At 30.2% G+C, this 22,240-nt stretch overlaps 2 protein-coding genes across 2 annotated transcripts; both read right to left on the bottom strand.

The window, feature by feature from the left end:
* Positions 1 to 15,017: 15,017 nt before the first annotated feature.
* Positions 15,018 to 17,885, bottom strand: LOC107943162 (putative wall-associated receptor kinase-like 16). The gene is made up of 3 exons (XM_041114097.1): positions 17,013 to 17,885; positions 16,731 to 16,904; positions 15,018 to 16,281 (listed from the first exon to the last, which is right to left on the bottom strand). Exons 1-3 carry the CDS (start codon positions 17,728 to 17,730, stop codon positions 15,080 to 15,082), a joined length of 2,094 nt encoding a protein of 697 aa, XP_040970031.1. The 5' UTR covers positions 17,731 to 17,885; the 3' UTR covers positions 15,018 to 15,079.
* Positions 17,886 to 19,533: 1,648 nt separating this feature from the next.
* Positions 19,534 to 21,681, bottom strand: LOC107943163 (wall-associated receptor kinase 2-like). Its single transcript, XM_016876906.2, has 3 exons — positions 20,433 to 21,681; positions 20,110 to 20,289; positions 19,534 to 20,023 (listed from the first exon to the last, which is right to left on the bottom strand). The coding sequence occupies exons 1-3, from the start codon at positions 21,322 to 21,324 to the stop codon at positions 19,860 to 19,862; spliced, it is 1,236 nt and encodes a 411-aa protein (XP_016732395.2). The 5' UTR covers positions 21,325 to 21,681; the 3' UTR covers positions 19,534 to 19,859.
* Positions 21,682 to 22,240: the final 559 nt, after the last annotated feature.

Here is a 22,240-nt window from a genome sequence, read left to right as displayed (position 1 = left end):
CTTAGTTTTATTTTCTAATTATTAATTCTTTTTATTTACACTCAATTTTTTGAAATTAAATATTTTAATTTTTTTTTCAATAGTTGAAATTAACTTGATAACAAAAGTCTAACATGTATTTTTTTATTGATCTAATAATAATTTAGTCCTCTAAGACCCACAGCTATGAAATTACATGGACAATTGTCTTGCTGACGTGGATTAATGATGATAGGAAAATTTTAAAAAGAAATTATATGTATTTTTTGTTTTATCTTTGATGAGTTTGAATAAAATAAAATAAAAATTTGGTTCAAAATAGATTAAAAATTTTGAGTTAAAATAAAATAGTATTATTAAATCTCCTTAAAATTCATCGGATAAAATACAAAAATTAAAATTTGGTTATGGGTTTGGATGGGTTTAGACCAACTCATAGTGTTCTACTGTTTAAATAATATCTGAATTACTTTACATTCACGCTTGATCTTATTTTTAATAGGTATAAAAAGAAAGTAGAAGATAAAATGACGAAAATTAAGTTTCATTTTCTTGTTTTTAAAAAAAATTAACAAAATTGAATCTTGGTCCAATTATGTGATTTTGGAAGATTTTAAGAAAAAAAAACAATATTTCAAAATTTGGAATTCTTGATACAAGAAATTGAAACTTGAAATTGATGCACAATGTATTACATGTATGAGCTTAAATGAGTTAATTTCAGGAGCGAATAGGTCACAAGTAAAAATTCTTGAAAATTGACCCACTAAAATGTCCACAAGCCTAAAATGAAGTTTAGGAATAATAGGAGGCTAAATTGTTAAAGTGGCCTAATCTGTAAACATTTTATTTTTTCTATTTAGTTTTACTTAATTATTAGATTAACATGTAAAAATTCAACTTAAGGAGCCCATTAACACCCTTGGACAAAATTTCCATTCAATTCCATACCTAGATTTACTTTCACATGTTAATTAGTTAATTAGCTATCATGCTTAATTGGCAAACTTGTCACATTTCTTAAATTTAAAAGATTAGCTAGGGTTTGAAGGGTTAAAGTTAGGGTGTGCCCCCTTGTATTCATTCATTGATTATTTGTTTTTAAGGGTTAAAGTTGACTATAATAAATCTAAAACGATAAACTAAAACAAATCAATACTAATACTACAAGTTTTAATTTAAAAAAAATGATGTGTTCACCGATACAATATTGAATATCTTGATTAAACCCCAAAAAATCACTTTCTTTCTATTGTTCACCACAATCCTAGCTAACAAGGACTTGCTGGACACTGCAAATTGAATTGTAACAAAAACGACCGGGCTTGGAGTTGGAGACAGAAATGGACTCGAAAACGACCTAAAAATACCTTAATCATAAAAAAGGTAAAATATGCCATCAACCCTTGTACTTTTCCAAAATTTGGAATTTATTTCTATATTTTTTTTTCACAAATTTAGTTCCTTACTTTTAAAATTTTAAAATTCTGGCTTAGTTTTAACATTGTTAAATTTTTTTTCTTGTGTGAAATTTTGAAATTAAAAAAAAAACTCATTTAGTGATTATGTAATTAAAAAAATAGTGTTATAATAAATTTAAATTTAATAAAATGTTTTTAACAAGATTAACAATTAGATTTTATTTTTAAAATTTTAAAAAGTAAAAAAATAAAATTTTGAAAATAAAAATAAAAAAAACTAAATTTCATATTTATAAAAAGGCAAAAGATTAATCGCATAGTCTAACCTTAAAAAAATTATTTTGTAGCGCAAATTCAAGTAGTGCACTTGAGGATAGCTATCCACCCCCACGACTTGGAAATGACTAGTCGACTCTACTCCGCAAGTCTTGGTCGTTTGTCTTTTTATCTTTCTAATTAATTATGTGTTTAATCTTTAAATTATTTTTAACTATTAGTGTAAAAATAATATTATAATTTATTTAATAATCTACATATTTTAATAAAAATTAAATTATATTTAACATATACCAATGATTTTGATAGTTTAAATATAGTGTTAATAAAAAAATTCTAATAGTTATTAAAATATTTCTAAAACTATAAAAAGTTGAAGCATTGTAAATTAGAATTTTTATTTTTTAACTCTCAATAAATTGATGATTGCATGTAACTTAAATATTCTTCTCTAAATTAAATTTACCCGATCAAAAGTACTTATAACATATTTTTAATTTTCTACTGATAAAATATATTAATGTAAAATTACTCTTGATATTTTGACTAATTATTACTTTTTATCTCGTTAAAAATTCAAGCAGTTGAGGTATTGATTAAAGTGAATTTATGTAAATTCGAAATTAGGGTTTGAACCATAAACTCTTCTATATGATAGGGTAATGTATGGATAAATATATGAGTTTGAACTTATAGTATATATATAACTTCATTTCATTAGAAGGAAAAAAAATATTGAATCCATGTATCAACTTAACCGGTAATACAACCATTTATATCCTGTTAAAAGGTAGCATTCAATGTTATATTTTAAATTATAATTTTTTTATATTTATTAATTTGTTTAGTTTATCTTTTGACCATTTACTACAATCACTATCAATGACTTGCTCCACACAGCAAATTTTAAATGTGGAGTAATTGAATGAGAGCTGCCACCGGAAACGACAATTGACTCCAAGTCAACGTCGTTTTACTCATATTATTTTATTTATTTATATTATATAAATGATTTTCATTGAGGTTTTTTTTATCCAAAGTTATTTTTACACTAATTCATTTTAAAAATTATTTAAAAATCATCTTTTAATAAAGTAATGAATATTAATTCAATGGTGTTTGTAGAGGCTCAAATTGCCCGGGCCCAGTTTTAAAACTATACATAAAACTCAAAATCCAAATATTTAACCCAAACCCAAGTCCTAACAGCCCAAATACTAAAACCCAAAACCTAAAATTAACCTAGCCCAATAACCAAACCCAATCCCAAAACCCTAGCTCCCCACTTGCCTCTACCACCACCTGCCCACTGCAACCCCATCCCCTGGCGCCACCTGCCCCATAGTCACCTCCACCAGCCATCAACCGACCTGCAAAATCAAGCAAGCACGCAAGCAATAGGATTTAGGGTATTGTAAAGGGTTATAAAAAGCAAAAATCTAAAATATGTTTGCTTCTTCTTCTTCTTCGGCAACTTCTGATAAAAAAGAAAAATATTCGATTCAAAAAAATAAAAAATAAAAACAGAATAGCAATTCCAGTGATACCAAAGCACAAGTCTAATACCAAATCAGAAGACCAAAGATACCAAAATCGAAAAGAAAATACCTAAGGTGATTTTGTGTTCTTTTATTATTTTATTTTTATTTTTTCGAATCTACGGATTTGTATATATATACATACATCATACATACATAAAAGAAATAAATAAAAAAAAGAGAAAAAAATTTCTACCTTCACGCGGTGGCCGGTGGTGGACTGTGGCGGTGACCGATCAGGGGATCTCGTCGGATTCTGGGCAATCCCAGAGAAAAGAGAGAAATGAAAATTTTTTTTAACTCAAATGAGGAAAATGATTTAAAAAAAACTTTGGTTTTATATAGAGATGTAATACAGCGCCGTTTTGGGCCTTAGCTATCGGTGCCAAAACGACGCCGTTTCAAGCTTCAACCCGTGAGCGACCCGACCCTCTAAAAGGATCCGCGTGTTTTTTGTTATTGGGGAAATTGCGCACGCAGCCCCTCCGCATTTTTATTATGTTTTAATCTAGTCATTCCCTGTTTCTTAATTTTGTCTTTTAATTTTAATTTCGCTTCAATTTGATCCTTTGACCATTTGGGGAGGGACATTGGAGTGACGTCGTTTTAGGGATAAGACATATTTGAGCAATCGGTCCCTCAACTTCGTTCGCGTGTTCTATTTGGTCCTCTCCTTTTATTTTTATTTTAAGTTGGCCCTGCACTTTCGCTTTATGTTCAATTTAACCCCTTTTTTAGTTATTTTTACTATTTTATGACTAAAATTAATTGATTATTGTTATTATTAATATTAGTGTATAATGTTATTATATATGTATATATATATTTAATGTATATATGTGTATATATCTAATGTATATGTGTATATATTTCTGTAGTATTATTAATAATTGTCTTGTAACATTATATTTATCTCTAATAAGTATATATTATGCCTATATTTTAATACTATATTATATATATTTTTTTATATATGTTATGTACACATGTCTTCTAATATTTTTTTTATATACATTATTATGTATATATTTTAATGTCATTAGTTATATATCTTTTATACTATTTTATGTATATACTTCTAATACCATTATTATTTATATATGTACGTACTTATGTATTGTATTATAATTTTTTATTGCTAATGTATGTATATACTGTTTCTTTATATCTATTTATGTATCATTATTAATGGTTGTTTTTACTATTATTATTATTCCTAGCATATATACTATGTATACATTCTTTAAATACTATATCATATATATATTTTAATATCATATTATGTATATATTATTATATCTATGTTACCTCTATTATATTTATTATTAATATTAGTATATATTTCATTATACGTGTGTTACAGGCCAATTTTGGCCCACATCCCCAAACCCGAAGCCCAAACTTTCAACCCACTTAAACCCATTTACATTAAACCCCAGCATAACCCACAACCCAAACCCATCAAACTAACAGCCCATCAGCCAACCCAACACCCTATTAGCCCAACTAATGCCTAAACTAACCTAAACACTTAAAGCCCAACATTAGCCCAAACCCAATTGAAACCCCAAACCCAAAACAGAAAAATACCTAACCCTAGCCACTTGCACTGACTGCGGCGCCGAACCAACTCCACTGGCCACCAGCCACCTGCCCTCTGACGCCTCTGACGCTGCAGCCACCGCCCAAGGTCATGTCCACCATCTATCCTCAGCACCTGCAACCAATAAAGAAGACAAGACAGAAAACAATAGAAAATGACAATGTAGTGGCTATAAAGCCAGTCGAATTTCTCATTGTAAGGGTTCGGATTTTTGATCAATACAAAAAAATTAGATTTCAACATATACACAAGCAGTGATTTGGGAGAATATAAGAAAATACAAGAATAACACCAATCGGAGCAACCAAAATACCGACATCAAAAACCTAAAGTAATTTTAATTTCATTTTAGCTTCTGTTTTTGGGTCCATTTTCACACATATATATATATTAAAAACAAGTAAAAAATATAACAAAAAAAAGCTTACCTTTTGGGATTCTGGCCACCGCGTGCGCCGGCGTCGGCGAAGGTCTGATGACCAGGCGGTGACCGGCAAATGGCCAGAAATCGCTCAGCCCTCCCTCTCACCCCCCTTTTTTTTCTGATCTGGGTTTCAAATGAATTTTTTTTTTGATTTTTAGGCTATTTTATACGGATTAAAAACGGCGCCGTTTTGGCATTAAGACCCAGGGCACAAAACGACGTCGTTTTGCCCTGGGTCGGGTCGGGTCGACCCGACCCTACCCACTCAAGATCTACGCGTTTTCACTCTTAGGGGTTAATTGCGCGCGCGGTCCTTCCGCTTTTTCAATACTTTGCAATCAGGTTATTATTTCTTCTAAATTGGCCCTGTAATTTATCATGCTTTACGATTTGGTCCTCCCTTCAACGACATCGTTTTAAGTGTTCGGGTAAATTACTTATTTGACCCTCTGTAGTTGCACACGCCTTCAAATGGGTCCTCTTGTTTATCTTTTATTTTAAATTCGCCCCAAAACTTTGATTTTAACTCAATTTTAGTCCTTTTTCATTTTATTTATTTATTTATTTATTTTTGTTTTTTAAATATTGTTATTATCATTCCTAATATTATTAATACTATTAGTTCTCTTATTATTATTGTTATTATTAATATTTTGGTTATTAACATATTATTATTTTTAATGTATTATTATTACTAGTTATTATTATTTCTAGTATTATTATTGTATATAATATTAGTGTATGTTTTATATATGTATGTATGTATATATATATAGTATTATCTTAATTACTTTATTTTAATATTACTATTGTATTATATTTACTTTTTATATTTCATCATTATTTCTAGTATTATTATATATAATATTAGTGTATGTTTTATTATATATGTATATATATATTTATACATGGTATTATTTTTAATTACTTCATTTTAATACTTTTATTATATTATATTTGCTTTTTTTTGTTAATAATATTATTACTATATTTATTATTATTAATAATAGTGTATATTTTTTATATGTATATGTCTATATTTGTGTACATAGTATTATTTTCTAATTACTTTATTTTAATATTTTTTTATTATGTTTATGTATATATAGCGTTACTAATTTTCTTTTATTATTTTCCCTTGTACATATTGCCGTTTATACGTTCTTATTATTACTATATTTATTATTTATTAGTATTTTACTGTTACTATTATTAGTATTATTTTTTAAAAATCAATACTTATATGTATATATTATGTTTTTTTAATACTATATTTTTAAATACCATATGCATTGTGTATATTCTTAATACTATATATTGTATGTATTTTCTTAATAACTATATTATATGTATATCTATTATGTACGTATTTTTAATATTACTATGTATTTCTTAATATATGTATATATGTGTATATTTATGTAATATTATTAATAGTTGTTTCTTAATATTATTATTATTTCTCATATGTATATATTACGTAAATATATTAATACTATATTATATATATTACGTATACATATCTTTTTAATATTATATCTTTATACATCTCATGTATATATTTTTAATGCTATGTATATACTTTTTATTTTAATAATATTTTAGTACATACATATATTTATATATTATTATCATTGGTTATTTTTATTATTCCTGCTTTCAATACATATTGTATGTACTTTTAATCTAGTATTATATGTTTTTATATATATGTTCATTACCATTTTATGTTTACATTATTACTATTATTATCATGTTTAATATCATATGCATTATTATTGTTTTATACCATTATTATAGCATATACATTGTTAATGTTTTACATATTATTTGATTCGTATATTCTTAACCTTTTATTATTATTTGTCTGTTCCGAATTTAGCCTATTTGTTTACATCTTATTTCAACATCAATATAGTTTCCTTTTACTTTCTTTATCTAGAAATATTTTCATTCTTGTTTTTAACTAATTTCAATAAATAAGGCAACGCGCCGATTTAATATTAAGCCATTGATTTCATCGCTATGTTGGGTGAATATCATCGGCTCATGTTAAAAACGGAACGCCCTTCTCAAAAGGAAATTGAAACTTTTAAAAAATTTCTCGTGTTTTGATCGGATCACGATTAAATGTCAAATTGAACTTGTAATGGCCAAAATTCAAGGTTATCGGAACAATGGTTTCGTAACCATAGATCCGATTTAAAGAGAAATTTATTTCAATATTTTTGCTTGAAAATTGATATGATAGGAAAATCGTATGAAAATATTGATAGAAAAATTTTACCAATTTAGTGATTAGATAGAAAAAGAAATTATTGAAGAAATTGGGTAAAAACAAGGTATCGAGACCTCTATCTCGTAAAACCGAGTCAAAAATAATTTTATAAATATTTATGAAATGTTATTAATGTGGTATTAAAATTTCGTTAGGAAATTTTAATGTTTGGGTAGTCAATTAAATGAAAAGGACTAAATTGTAATAGGTGTAAAAGTTGCTAGAATGATTAAATAGCTTAAGAGTCTAATGACAAAGGATTTAAAAGGCAATTAGACCCAAAAGTTATTTGGGCTGGACGGCAAGGGTATGAAATCAGCAGAAAAATTGATAAATTAAGGGTAAAATTGGAATATTGCAAAATTAACTAAATAAAGCTAGGACTAAATAGGAAATATCTAGATTTCTCTTCATTTCTCTTCAATTCCAGCAGCTAAAAACGCCATAGGAGGGTTCTATAAGCTGATATTTCATAATTTTTGCACCAAGTGAGTTAATCCTTGCCTTTTTCTTGTAATTTTTGTGTTTCTAAGACTTTTACAACTAGGTTCTACTATTAAATTCATTAGTTTTTGATTTCATGGATGAAATTGAAAGTAAAAATGGTTGAGTTCTGTAATTTTATGATGAAATAGAATTAAATTAAAGCTTTAATTTGTTTATGAGATGATTTTATTAGGTAATTTCAATAGAAATTGATTTTTAGGACCTAATAGTAAAAATGCTTGGAATTAAAGTCTATTGCTGAAATTCTGATTCCTAAAGGTTGTAAACTAGTTTAAGGTGATATAATAAAATGTTAATTGAGAAAAATCAGCTCAATTGAGAGGCTAATTGAGTAGGGACGAAATTATCATTTATTAAAAGCTTAGGGGAAAAATGGTAATAAACAGCTTGCACAAAAACAGTTTGGACAGCAGCAGTAGACTAACTTTGAAAAATCAAAATAAATTTTATAAATCGAATTAGAAGATAAAAAAAATATGTAATTAAAGCTTATTGAGTCTAGTTTCTCATAGAATAAATAGTGTAAGCAATGGATTTGTAAATTTTGAGATATAATGAATTTTGTGAGACAAGGTCAGAATGAATTCAGGTTCCCCTGTTCTGACTTTGAAAAATCATAAAAAATTTAAGAAAAACAATTATGGGCTTAAATTTATATGTATAGAATCCTTAATGAGTCTATTTTTAATAGAAACAAACGAGAACATTATTTGAGTTCTGTATGAAGAGATAATTAATTTTTAGTGAAGAAGGGTCAGAACTGTCGACAGCAGAAAAGGGGTGAATTTAAAGAATAAACTGTACTTATTGGCTAAACCAAAATTCTTAAAATTTTATGGTAAAAATATATATGAGTCTAGTTTCAGGAAAAATTAACGGATCTTAATTTTGAGTTCCGTAGCTCAAGTTATAAATAATTTAGTGACTATGACTCAAGTAGACAGCTTTGAATAAACTATAAATAATAGTTGAATTATAGAGAATGTTGCATATATATGAACATGAAATGTATTAAATTGATATTAAATTTATTTATTTAGATCCGGAAGATTCAAATACGAAGCTAGATCGAGGAAAGGAAAAAGTTCGGGATTAGTAGATTTTTATTGTTTACAAACAAGTATCAATGTAAGTTCGTGTAACTTGAATTATATTCTTAAATGCTTTAAATGCATGTTTTTGATATGAATATGATTTGAATGTTCATTATATGGAAATTTATGAAACATTGATATATTTGATAAAATGGGAAGAAATCCCGTTTGAATGAAAGGAAAATTCGATGGATCTCTGAAAAAGAATTGACGGTAAAAAGGATCTAGCCCGGACGGGTGATCCTATCCTGATATAGCCCTCCCGAAGAATATGTGTAAAATGGATTTATCCCGGACGGGTAATCCGAATTAGGGTCTGAATTTAGCCTGGACTGATAATTCAGATCCAAGCTCATTAGAGTAATTGTCGTTGCAGGGGATTTAGCCTGAATTGGTAATCCCGACAATACTCTATGAGTTTATATTGCAGGGGATTTAGCCTGGACTGGTAATCCCGCTGCAAGGTTGAGGTTCGCGGGAGTGTGCTCTCTGAAATGGATATGTGCGCACATGAATATGAATTGACGGACCCAGAATTGTACAATAAATGTGTACCTCTGAAAATCCATTGATATGTCGATAAATTCAACGGGATAAATATGGAAAAATAACAAGGAAATGGAAATCATGGTATTGACGAGCTCATCAATCATGGTATATATATTATTGATACATGGAAATTATTGTACTAACTTGAATGTTGACTTTGTGCATGTTAGGGTAATAATGCATTGAATGGATATATGAATGTTTATTATATTGTATTGAAAATATTAGGTAAGTATAATTCTTGTTACATGAGCTTACTAAGCACAAAGTGCTTACCCCATTTCCTTTTTCCCTGTTTTGTAGTGTTAAGAGCTCGGAGGTCGGATTTGGTAGGAGACACATCACACTGTCAACCTCAGGATTTCGGTATATAAAGAAACTTTATTTTGGAAATCAATGGCATGTATAAGCTAACAAAGTAAATGTTAACGTGAAATGAATGTAAAGTTAGACATTAGTATAGTTAACAAACCTGGTTTTAGATATGTGATGACGTTATCTTATAAATATGCATGAATTTATCTTGAAAATATGTTGAATTGATTTGGTTGATGTAGATTGGTCTCGATTTAATATTGCAGGGAAGGTTAGATATTTATAAAGGGGTTATATTGAATATAAAAAAAAATTAATTCGTAAACTCCGGTAATGCCTCGTACCCTATTCCGGCAATGAATACGGGTAGGGGTATTACAGAACTCGTATTTTTGAAAAATAAGACAACACATGTTCAACAAGATACCAATTTTGGGCGTCGCGAGGGTGCTAATACCTTCCTCGTGCGTAACCGACTCCCAAACCCTATTTTTTCTTTGGCTTTTAACGTAAACCTAAACTCTGCCTTCATTTTTGTTCAAGAATCAATTTTCTTTCAAAAAAAAAGATGATTTATTAGGTGTCCGATCACACCTAGAAAAAAGATCGGTGGCGACTCCCTTTTTTAATAAAATCGAAAGTCGGTTTTCAAATTTCCAACAAATCACCTCAATTAGCGATCGAAACCAAAATTTTTACGTCGCTACAACGTGTATATATATATTTTATATATATAGTATTATTTTTATATATCATTATATTTATTATTATACTTATTATTTTCACTATTGCCACTTATTATTTTATTTTAATGATATTATGTATTTATTTTCAATATATATGTACATATTTATTAATATATTTTTATGTTATTAATATTTATAATATATATTGTATACGTTCATTTTATATATTATGTATATATATTATGTATATATTTTAGTATTATTATGTATACACTTTTCATTCCCATTTTTTTCATATACTTTAATATATATATATCTAGCACTATTAGTATTTTTAATATTACGTTTACGTAACTTTACTTATTATTATTGTATGTTTATATATACTTTCATCCTTATTTCGCGGTTAATACTATTGTTATCACGTTTAATATCACATATATTATCATTGTTTTTAATATTATTGTCGTATTTATTATTTGCCTCGATGTATTTCTAACTCTTTTATTTTTGTTGTTTCCCGCCCATTTTTATATTATTTTGTTATTCACTACTTTAAAGATTTTTTATAAATAAGGTAATGAACCGATTTAACATTAAGTCATCGATTTCATCGCTATGTTGGGTGAAATTCGTTGGCTCGTGTTAAAACGGAACACCCTTCTAAACCGAAAACTAGAAAGTCTCATTTTTTTGATCGAATCACGATTAAATGTTACATTGAACTCGCATTTTTGAAAATTAAGACAACACATGTTTAATGAGATATCGATTTTGGGCGTCGCGAGGGTGCTAATACCTTCCTCGTGCGTAACCGACTCCCGAACCCTATTCTCCTCTGGCTTTTGTCGTAGACCTAAACTCGGCCTTCTTTTTGTTAAAAAAATAAATTTTCTTTTAAGAAAGAGGATTTATTAGGTGTCCGATCTCGCCTAAGAAAGAGGATCGGTGGCGACTCCCTTTTTTAATAAAATCAAAAGTCGGTTTTTAAATTTCCAATAAGTCACCTCAATTAGCGATCGAAAGCAAAAAATTTTCGTCGCTACAGTGTTTTCATCTTTCACTATTTTTATATGAAATGTTTAAATAAAAACAATTAAAATTTATTGACACCAAGTGTCAACAAAGAGGAAAAGGAAGGGGATGCAAGGTTCAGTTCGCTCATATGCCTACACTTCTATAATAGATCATCCTTTGTCCCATAGAGCTATGGTTGTGCAGATGAGTCAGATGTCAAGTGCTCAACGAGCACTGCTATTGTAGGTTAGTTGTTATTATGGTATGCTTTGCTTGCTTTACCCTGTTATAAATATTGTGATATAAGAAAAAAAAACCTAAAATTAAGGAAAAAAGAAATAACCTTGAAGCATGATTCACAGTTGTTAAAGTTTTAATTTTGCCTCTATGATACAACAAGTCTTAAATCAATAAAATGGAATAGTAAAAAAACATTATTGAGTTTTATATACAAACACTTAGTACATAACTTGTGGCACAAGTTAAGCTTTTCTATAAAATAAGAACTTTTCAAAAAAATTGTCTTTTCATTATGATTTTTTTTAAAGTTATGTGTGACACCCCCTATCCGACTTGATCGCTGGGTCCAAGTTACGGAATGTCACATTTATTGTTGTAGCAACTATGATTCAATTTAACCACTTAAACATGTTATTAATTGTAATACTCATTCACAATATGTTATACATTCATTTATGGGTCCTTACAAGCTTATGAAAGCTCTTAAGGTGACTCGAGGCTAAATAATGACCAAATTGTAAAGTTTTCAAAATATCAGGAGTTTCTTGTCATGACGCAACTCACTGATTTGATCTCGTCGCAACATTAAGGGATTGACGTCTCGACATGATCATCTGTTTCCAAATGGTCCAAATAGTACAAATTTTGAAACACCCAAAACAAAGTCTATACATCTCAATTTAAGTCATTTCAATGATATACCAAAATATTGATCATTTCAATGATATACCAATTCCATATATGCCAAAATATTGATTCAAATTAACATCAATCAACAAGCTTTCAAAATAACCATTTATAATACAAAACTAACTTAAATCCTAATTACATGTTATTGTTCGAAACAAAAGGAACTATTCTATCAATAAACCATACCTAGAAAAAAAATACTGTAGCTAAATATAAATACGGGAGCTTCAATTTCTCACTACATATATTTATGAGAATTAACATTTGCTAAACACATGCATATATGCAGGGCTACTGCTCGCGTGGAACCTATTAATGGGAGCTCACATATTTGGGGTTTATCTATATAGAAAGTTATATGCAGCTTGCAAGATATAATTGGAGCTCACACAATAATTTTCTTAAACAACATATACAGGTAGCCGACAAGGTGGAGAACTAGCCATCTCTATTGAGATACCCGACCTTAGTATTAGATAGAAGGGTGCCATTTCGACTAATTTTCAATATTTAGAGTGTTTTATGTTTATTGCACCAATATCAAATATCAACAAACAGACAAAAAAAATCAGAAATTCAATTTGTTCATACAAAGCGTAGAGATATTTTAGTTTCGCTTCAAATCTACGCAGGAACCAAACAATGAAAATGAGTAGTTTACTCTATTTTATATCTATTTGGTTAATTGTACGTTAGGTTTTGTTTTGTAATAAAATTACAGGAATGTAAGATTACGGGTAGAATGCAAGGTTACTTGATTGATTTATTTGATTGGAATATGAGATTCAAATGTTTGGTTGATAAAATGTAAATTTATATAGAAGCATATTTTACTCAACTGTCTGCTATTATAGAATTTGTTTTTAATAAGTTTAGTTCATTTAGTATTTTTTTAGTCTTAATTTTCATGAAATTATAATAAATTATTACAATTTTTTTATTATAATTTATATATTAATAAATAAATGATGTTGAAATAAATTTATAAATTATAACTATAATAATTCATGAAAAATTTATTTCAACACCAACCATAATTATAATAATAACCATAGTTAATATATTAATAAATTAATTAATAACTAAAATATAATAATTGTAATTGTAATGTATGATATCTACTTATTCACTACTAAGAAAAAATATAATTTTGTTTTTAATTAGTCTTTAATTTTATTTTTAAAAAAACCTAAATTGATTAAAATAACAAAAGTAAAGGACAAATTTATCCAAAATTGAATATTGTGGTTATAATTTAAGATAACCTAAAGAATGAACCATAATGCGATATTTTAATATTATTTGATCGGGATAACTAAAATGTTAACAAATTAAATACCGTAATTTAATTTAATTTCGAAATGTAAAATTATGTTGCATATCGACAAACTAAACATTCTCGTAATCTTAATTACACTTAAATTCTAAATTCTACACGGTAACCCAAAAATGGAAATGAGTAGTTTACTCTATTCCATATCTTTGAATTTCAACAGTTTTTTTTTTAAAGAATACTCATCCGGTAAAAAAATTTAATTTTTAGTTTTGAAAAATCAATCTTTCCCCAAATTAAAAAACTTGTTTTATGCGGCTAATTTAAGGAGTGGAGTTGAGGACAGCTACCCAACCAACCCCCTAGACTTGGCAATGAGCAGACTCCAAGTCTTCGTCTTTGTTTTTTTAGGACTTGAAATAGTGGTTTTGATGATTGAATTTATCTTGAAGGGGAATGGAATTGGATGATTAGTTTTTTAATTGTGAGGCATTCGTTTTTATCATGTTTTGCGATTTGACAACGAGGGATTGCTTTGTGTTCTCAAGAAGTTTTGACCTCCCACAAAAGAACCCATCAGAAGTCTGCCATTTTTTCACCATGATGCTTACATGACATGATGTTATAGTCTACCATAGATCTAATCATCCATCTGCTAATGCAATATTTTATAGATATCATTACATTCTAGACCAACTTATGTCAATTACAATTTTTGTGCCATTTTTTTTTTCCAGTTTTAACTCAAATGCATAATTTCATTATAGTGAATCATAACGAAATTCAAAGTTGTTATACAAACACTAATTAAGATAATAAGATTACATTTGTTACAACACAATGAGAAGAGAAGAGCATATATATCTAAGAGAAGACTAGCACCTAAAAGGGAATTATAAAAAAATTAAGGTTTTAGTAAATTTTAAGCTCTTTTTTTGGACGGGCCTAGTAAACCGGTATAAAATTTTGGTTGGACTTGAATCCGACTCAGTTTATGGACACCTCTAATCTTCACCAAACAATAATTGTTAAATTCACTAAATTCTATTATTAAAGTATAAAATTAAATTTAAAACTTTCACAAAATACATAGATTAATAGTAGAATTTAACTTAAGGGAATCAAGGTAGTTAATATGGATTTCCTTTTTTATTTAGTGGCTACTTTTGTACATAAAGAAAAATAAAAATCATCTTGCACCACTGATTACCAATGGAGCCTGTTTTTCTATGCTGTCCGACCCCATAGAGAAGCTATTTGATCCATCATAGCCAATGCCACTGATGTACGAGCCATCAAGTAAGTATTCAGTCTCTTCCTCCTGTAAGTCGTGTGATCCCCATGGATGTTTCTCCATTGCTCGCAATCCTTCTAATTCAGATGCAACTTCCTTCATAGTTGGCCTTTCCTCTCCCTTTAGTCTCACACATCTCCTAGCTAAATTTGCCACTTCCTTAAGCTGCTCAATGTTCTTATCCTCCAACACTCGTCTATCAACAATATCTAGCAAGCGTTCCTCTTTCATAACAGAAACAAAGTACAAAGTCAGATTTCTCTCATGTTCCAGTCTTTCGAAAGAGATCACTTCCAAACCTGATAGTAGTTCTATTAGAACAACCCCAAAGCTATAAACATCACTCTTTTCAGTCAATTGACTTGAGTGAAAGTATTCAGGATCCAAATAGCCTAGAGTTCCTTGCACAAGCGTTGTTATCTGTGCTTTATTTGAAGGGACCAATCTTGAAGCACCGAAATCAGATACTTTAGCATTGTAGTTCTCATCTAAAAGTATGTTGGTCAACTTGACATCACGATGGATAATCGGCGGAGATGCAGCAAAATGCAAATAGGAAAGGGCTTCTGCCGCTTCCGTGGCCATTCTCAAACGAGCTTCCCATGACATGACAGATGCATGATCGACATTGTACAAATAATCAAAGAGGGTTCCATTCCTGACATATTCATAGACTAGCAAAGGGACTGATGTCTCCAAACAACATCCCAAGAGTTTCACCACATTTCTGTGGTTGATTTGGGATAACACAATAACTTCATTAACAAATTGTTGAACTTGACTTTGATCTCCAATGATGGACTTTTTAATGGCAACACTGCGACCATCAGGCAATATTCCTTTGTAAACAGTACCCTGACCTCCTTTTCCAAGGATTCTACTCTCATGGTAGTTGTTCGTTGCTTTCTTGAGTTCTTCGACCGTAAAGATTTTAGTTGTTACGCCGCACTCTTCATGTTTTGAAAGTTGTTCCAGCAACAAAATCCCACCATTTTGCTGGAAGTTTTGCTGTTTCCGTTTGCTGAGCTTTCTCTGCTTGAGCCCCAAATACACCCATGAGGAGCATAAGAGCGAAGATAAAAGGCTGATGCCTATACCTATAATTAAGAGACAATACATTTGTTGAGGATTACTAGTTGGGTATTTCGAAAATCTAACATCGTATCATGATTGTTTTTAGAATTAGTGCCAACTTTAAATTTTTAATAAAATTATACTAATAAAAAAAATATGGATTTACACCAGAAAAAATAGATTCAACAATTTATGAAAGACAGCTCCTGTTGGCAAGTTTTTTTTCTAGAGGAGATATGAGTTGGAGTTGAGGAAACTTTTGAAGCTTCCTGAATACTATAGTAGTAAGAGGCAATATGGCATATGTTAACTTGATCTAAAGCTTATGGCAGAGAAAAAAAATTCAAAACGTTATAACCTTATTAGTTTCTATCAGTTTGATATTAATATCGTTGCACAAAAGCTTGTTCTAATTAGTATTTACAAAATAAAATGAAATTTACATTATATTCTAGCTTTTATATATACCAACCTAGTGCAACAAGGAGAATGGGAAAACTCTGACGATGTTGCTTACTGCATCCTGTTCCATTTTTCCAGCCATCGCCTTCAAATCCTTCAGGGCATGAACAATTGTAGCTTCCGGGTGTATTATGACAGGTTCCAGTTTCATTGCAAGGCTTTAGTGTCTCGCATTCATCAATATCTACAAATTTTCAAACAATTTAAACCAGAAAAGAAATTGTATATTGGGAACAAAATTAAAGTATTGATAAAATTGAATATACATAAGAAAAGTTGACGTTATCTTTACCTTGGCAGCTATAGGAGAGATAAGGGTTACCCTGAAAACCATCAAGACAGTTGCACCTATATCCAGGGCCATTTTCTGGATCTATACAAACGCTATTTTCCTTACAAGCATAAGTTTCTGGATCCAGTTTAGCGTCACTGCATGTTTGCTTCCCAATTGTCCAATCAATTATCACTGGGAGTTCCTTCTTCCTGAAACTATAGTCGTACAGATCTGAAACAGAGAAGTTATAGGCTCCATCTTCCACAACAAATCCATAGCTGCAAGGATTGAATCCCAATACATCTGAATGGTTGTTAGAACTACGAAACGTTACATGATAATTCCTCACTCCTTTAGGGATAGCCGTCTGGCAACAACCGATGCCGGCGCAAGATCCATTTATCACATCGACAATGTTATCACAGAACGTTAAACGTCCGGTTGAATATGTATGTCCTAAAGAACCGTTCACGTAAGCATAAGTATCACAACCAACGGCTGTGAACTTGTTTCTAGTATGAGATACGGGAAATTTTGAAAGCTCGACCCACATATCGAAATATGAAGTACGTTGGTATGAGTCGTAACAGTCATGACCAACCTCTAAACTGATGCGCATATAACCCTCCAGAGAGATATGGACAACTTCGATATCACTGGTGGTTAAGAACGCTTTCGGGGGGGTCGAAGCTGGTGTTACATGTGATGAAAAAGTTGCTGGTGATGTTACAACCATTGCCTGTGCCAAAAGGGTATGGGATGCTGATATTCCCGCAGTTGCTTTCACACCCAGGTTTTGCTTCAGCTGCTACAACTGTTAACGTAACTGCAAACACAGCAAGAACATTAAACATACAGTGAAAGCCCATCTCTCGAACTTTCGGCTGTATCTAGGATTAACTGTTTGGTTACTAATTTATAGGAATTGCATGTATGAAAATTCAAAGCCATTTTAGTTGGGAAGCACCAATCATATTAAGTAGTTAGCGTAACCCATACGAAGGAGTAGAATAATGAAGTCATACGGTCAACGTATGTCTATATAGTACCCATCTTTATTAAGATGCTGACCATTTTTTTTTAATAATCACAAGTATCCTTTATATTAAGATTAAACAAAAAAGTAAAACTCCACTTATATATTGGTTTTTAACCATACCATTACTTTCTTTTCACAAACTAATATTATTATTATTCTATTAATTCACTAGTAGTTTTGTCGCTCATAAAATTTATTAATAAAATTAAATTACATAAGAGTTGAATAATAAATTTACTCATATTTTCAAAATATAATATCAAATATCAATAAAAATATAGTATAGTGATAAATTTCAATATTCATCTATAGTGTGTGATGATAAATTTGCACTTTAACTCTTTTAAATTTATTAAATGATGAATTTTTATTTGTTAAATTTATTTATAAAAAAATAGTCTTTTAAATATTAATAAATCTAAAATCCTACAAATTCCAATAAAACTTATGTGTCCATAAATACAAGATTGAGTACCTTCTATTGCTTATCACAACCATAACTATCAATGATTTTTTCAACATAACCGGCTTAAAAGAAAGAAATGACTTGTAACAAAAATGACATATCTATCAATTTAAATCTCTCTTCTTCCTTATTATAGCATCCATTAAAAATGTAACAAATTTATTTCTTAAATTTCTAAGTACCAATCTACATCATAATATTAGTTCCAAAAAAAAAAAGAACTACAGTCATAATAGTTTAACTGTCATAAATTTTAGAAAAGAATAATTACATGGAAATTTCAAGTAGACCATAAAGGGTCAATTTATCGGTTTAACTCAATAAATTGAATAAATAATTTTAGGATTGATTTTATTATTTAATTATAAAAAAAATATTTTAAAATTTTAATAATAAATAAAAGGTGAATCTAATGGATGCTAGAAGATGATGGATTGAGCAAATAAAATAAAAATTTCCTCAACCATAACTCTACTCAACATATGGATAACGGATAGGTGTAGGCACAACAGGCCTAACACTCATTCTTTTTCAAAACTGAGGCTATTTGTGTCATTAATTAACTCTCCATTTCATATCTCGTTAAATCAACCGTTGGTTCACCCAATATGGTTATAGCAGAAGCGGTGGGTATATTCTGCTAGCAGCTGATCAGATGGAGGATGTAAGATGGCCCAAAGTTCATGAGATTAATCTCAGAGATCATTAACTTTCATTCCTCCTTTTTGAGTTATATATGTATAATGTTGATAATCCTGGCCATGCTAATATTGGAGGTATTCTCAGGAAAAATATAACTTGCATGTGGAGGAGCTCTTTTTTTCCTTTCAAGTCTATTGGCCATGCTAATTCAAAACTCGCTCAATTGAAGAGGCACTCTCCATCTATGATGCTTTTAAATGGGCTAAATCTCATACAATATTCTCATTGTGATCATAGTCTAGACGTGATCAAGTGAATAAAAGAATTACAAAAGATCGTTTCTAAATGTTGAAAGTATATATGTTTTTAAATCGGTAAAACCTGAACAAATTACTCACAAAAGAATGGATTTACGTGCACAAATTTGAATAAATTAAAGCTTAATGTTGCGGCTACAACTTTCAAAGTGCATGAACTTAAAAATGAATTTTACTCGTTTTTCTTGTACAATGAAGTCACTATAATTGTTAAACTACAAACAGAACAGGCTCCTTAAATTTTGTTGGGAATACATAAAACCTAAGATAACTTTTTGCAAGGAAATATTGGTTTCAAATTTATAGGAAAACATGTCTGGAAGATTCAAACTTATTTTTTAATTGGGAAGCACTGATCATGGTTGTAGTTAGGAAAATGAAGAGATTCCAATCTTGGGCTCTTAGGTCGTAAGCATTTCAGCCCGTTTTGGAAGCTGTTCTCGCATTAACATCCCGCCATTTTGCTGAAGGTTTTCCGATTTCTCTGCGGTGAGCTTTCTTTGCCTAAGCCCCATATAAACCCATGACAAGCACAAGAGTGAAAACAAAACACCAACGCCTATACCTGTTTTCATGACAGAATATATATTAGTTAGTAGTTACATTATTTTAAAACATTATTTTACTATAGTAGCGTTTTTATGTATCAACCTAATGCAACTACGGCAATAGAAAAGCTCTGACGGTGGAGCATGACTACTTTAGGACTACAGCCTGTTCCATTTCTCAAGCCGTCACCCTCAAACCCATCAGGGCATGAACAATTATAACTTCCAGGCGCATTGTTACATGTTCCATTGCAAGGCTTCAACGTATCGCACTCGTTAATATCTGAAATTTCTCACACATTGGGTAAAACTGAAATATTAAATTAGACACAGTATAATATATTGGCTCGAATTTAACTGACCATGTATTAATATAACATAAATTCATCAAACTTGAATTCGTAATGGAGAAGATGGTAATTTTACCTTGGCAGCCTTGGGAGAGATAAGGGTTACCCTGAAAACCATCAAGACACTTGCACAAATATCCAGGACCATTTTCCGGATCTATGCAGTCGCTATTTTCCTTGCAAGCATAATTTTCTTGATCCATTTTAGCTTCTGCGCAGGTTTGATTCCCGATTGTCCAATCAAGTATCATTGGGAATTCTTTGTCGCTGAAATTTTCGTCGTAAAGATCTGAAATAGAGAAGTTATAGGCTCCATCTTCCGCAACAAATCCATAGCTGCAAGGATTGAAGCTCAACACATTGGAATGGTTGTTAGAACTATCAAACGTTACATGATAACTCCTCACTCCTTTAGGGATAGCCGTCTGGCAGCAGCCGATGCCAGAGCAAGATCCCTTCACCACATTGGTAATATTATCACAAAACGTTAAACATCCGGTTGAATACGTATCTCCCAAATAATCCTTTACGTGAGCATAAGTATCACAACCAATGGCTGTGAACTTATTTCTGGTATGAGATATGGGGAATTTTGAAAGCTGCAACCATATATCAAAACATAAAGTACGCCCGACTTCGTTGTAACAGTCATAACCTATGGATTCACTTATGCGCAAATAACCGTCCAGAGAGATGTCGAGAATCTCAATATTACTGGTGGTTAAGAATGCTTTTGGAGGATTGAAAGTGGTGTTACAAGTAATGAAAAAGTTGCTGCTAATATTGCAACCATCGCCTGTACCGACAGGATAAGGAATGCTGATATTCCCGCAGCTGCTTTCACAACCTGGTTGTGTTTGAGCTGCCACTGAAGTTGCTGCAAGTGTCAACGTTACTGCAACCAGAGCAAGCTTCTTAAATATAAAACTCAAACCCATGACCTTTGCTTCTTTTTTTCTATCGGCCATTACTAGAATAAGATATTGAGGAAGATCTAAATATTGGTTACAATTTTACAGGAAAGCTTGTTTGAAGATTCAAAGCTGTGTCAATTGGGAAGCACCGAATCACATCTATGAGTTAGGTTACCGTAACCCTGACGTAGCTGTCGTCCACCAACGTCTCTAGTACTCATCTTCACCGTAGCTTATTCTATACTTATCCTTTTTTCCTTTTTTTTTAATTATTCATAACTCAATTTCTTTCTTGATAAATGTCTTCCCCAAATTTAATTAACCCTGGATGGATGAAGAGTACTGGTAACACATTTCTGATTTTCTATTATCAATGTTCTCAAGATTAACAGAACTATCAGTCGAAGCAATCGCTTCGTACTCCGTCTTCTTCTCCTTTAGTTTCTCCTAATAAATTAATTAAAGAGTTAGAAACGAAATATATAATAAAAAGGAATGCAACATAACTTAACATTATTTAAAACTACTAACAACGAATTAAACCGGTATAATTAAATATTATAAATATTTATAATAAATCAAATTTTATTAAGTAAATATACCATAATTTCTCCAGCTTCGGATGTCATAGGAGATCCATCTTTCTTCCTATGCGTAATCTCAAAAAGCTGAAGGCGACCAACTTTTTGACCTGACGAGACTTTCTACAATATAGTAGTAAAAATATTATTTAATAGTAGAAAGTCATTAATATTTGATAGGATTAATAAATTCATAATACCTCGGCCTCAGCTACAGAAGCAAAACTTCTCTACCCTGTCGTGTGCGTGAATTTTTGTTTTTGCCTGCTACTTGTTCCAACTCGCTCACGGTCCTACATAATGAAATTATTATTACGTATATAGTAAACACTATATATAAGAATTTGGAAATGCGTAATACCTCTCCTTTCTTTGAATTCCAGAATCTA

The sequence above is a fragment of the Gossypium hirsutum genome, chromosome A05 (genome assembly GCF_007990345.1).
Source record: "Gossypium hirsutum isolate 1008001.06 chromosome A05, Gossypium_hirsutum_v2.1, whole genome shotgun sequence".
Classification (NCBI taxonomy): Eukaryota; Viridiplantae; Streptophyta; class Magnoliopsida; order Malvales; family Malvaceae; genus Gossypium; species Gossypium hirsutum.
The sequence above is the reverse complement of the archived record's forward strand: the minus strand, read 5'-3'. Positions and strand labels throughout refer to the sequence as shown.

Coding starts and splice junctions, on each gene's coding strand:
- LOC107943162 (XM_041114097.1), bottom strand. CDS start 17,730: ATGGTTGTAACATCACCAGCAACTTTTTCATCACATGTAACACCAGCT. Junction 16,905..17,012: donor TCTCTCCTATAGCTGCCAAG/GTAAAGATAACG, acceptor GAAAATTTGTAG/ATATTGATGAATGCGAGACA. Junction 16,282..16,730: donor CATTCTCCTTGTTGCACTAG/GTTGGTATATAT, acceptor TCTTAATTATAG/GTATAGGCATCAGCCTTTTA.
- LOC107943163 (XM_016876906.2), bottom strand. CDS start 21,324: ATGGCCGATAGAAAAAAAGAAGCAAAGGTCATGGGTTTGAGTTTTATA. Junction 20,290..20,432: donor TCTCTCCCAAGGCTGCCAAG/GTAAAATTACCA, acceptor GAGAAATTTCAG/ATATTAACGAGTGCGATACG. Junction 20,024..20,109: donor TATTGCCGTAGTTGCATTAG/GTTGATACATAA, acceptor TCATGAAAACAG/GTATAGGCGTTGGTGTTTTG.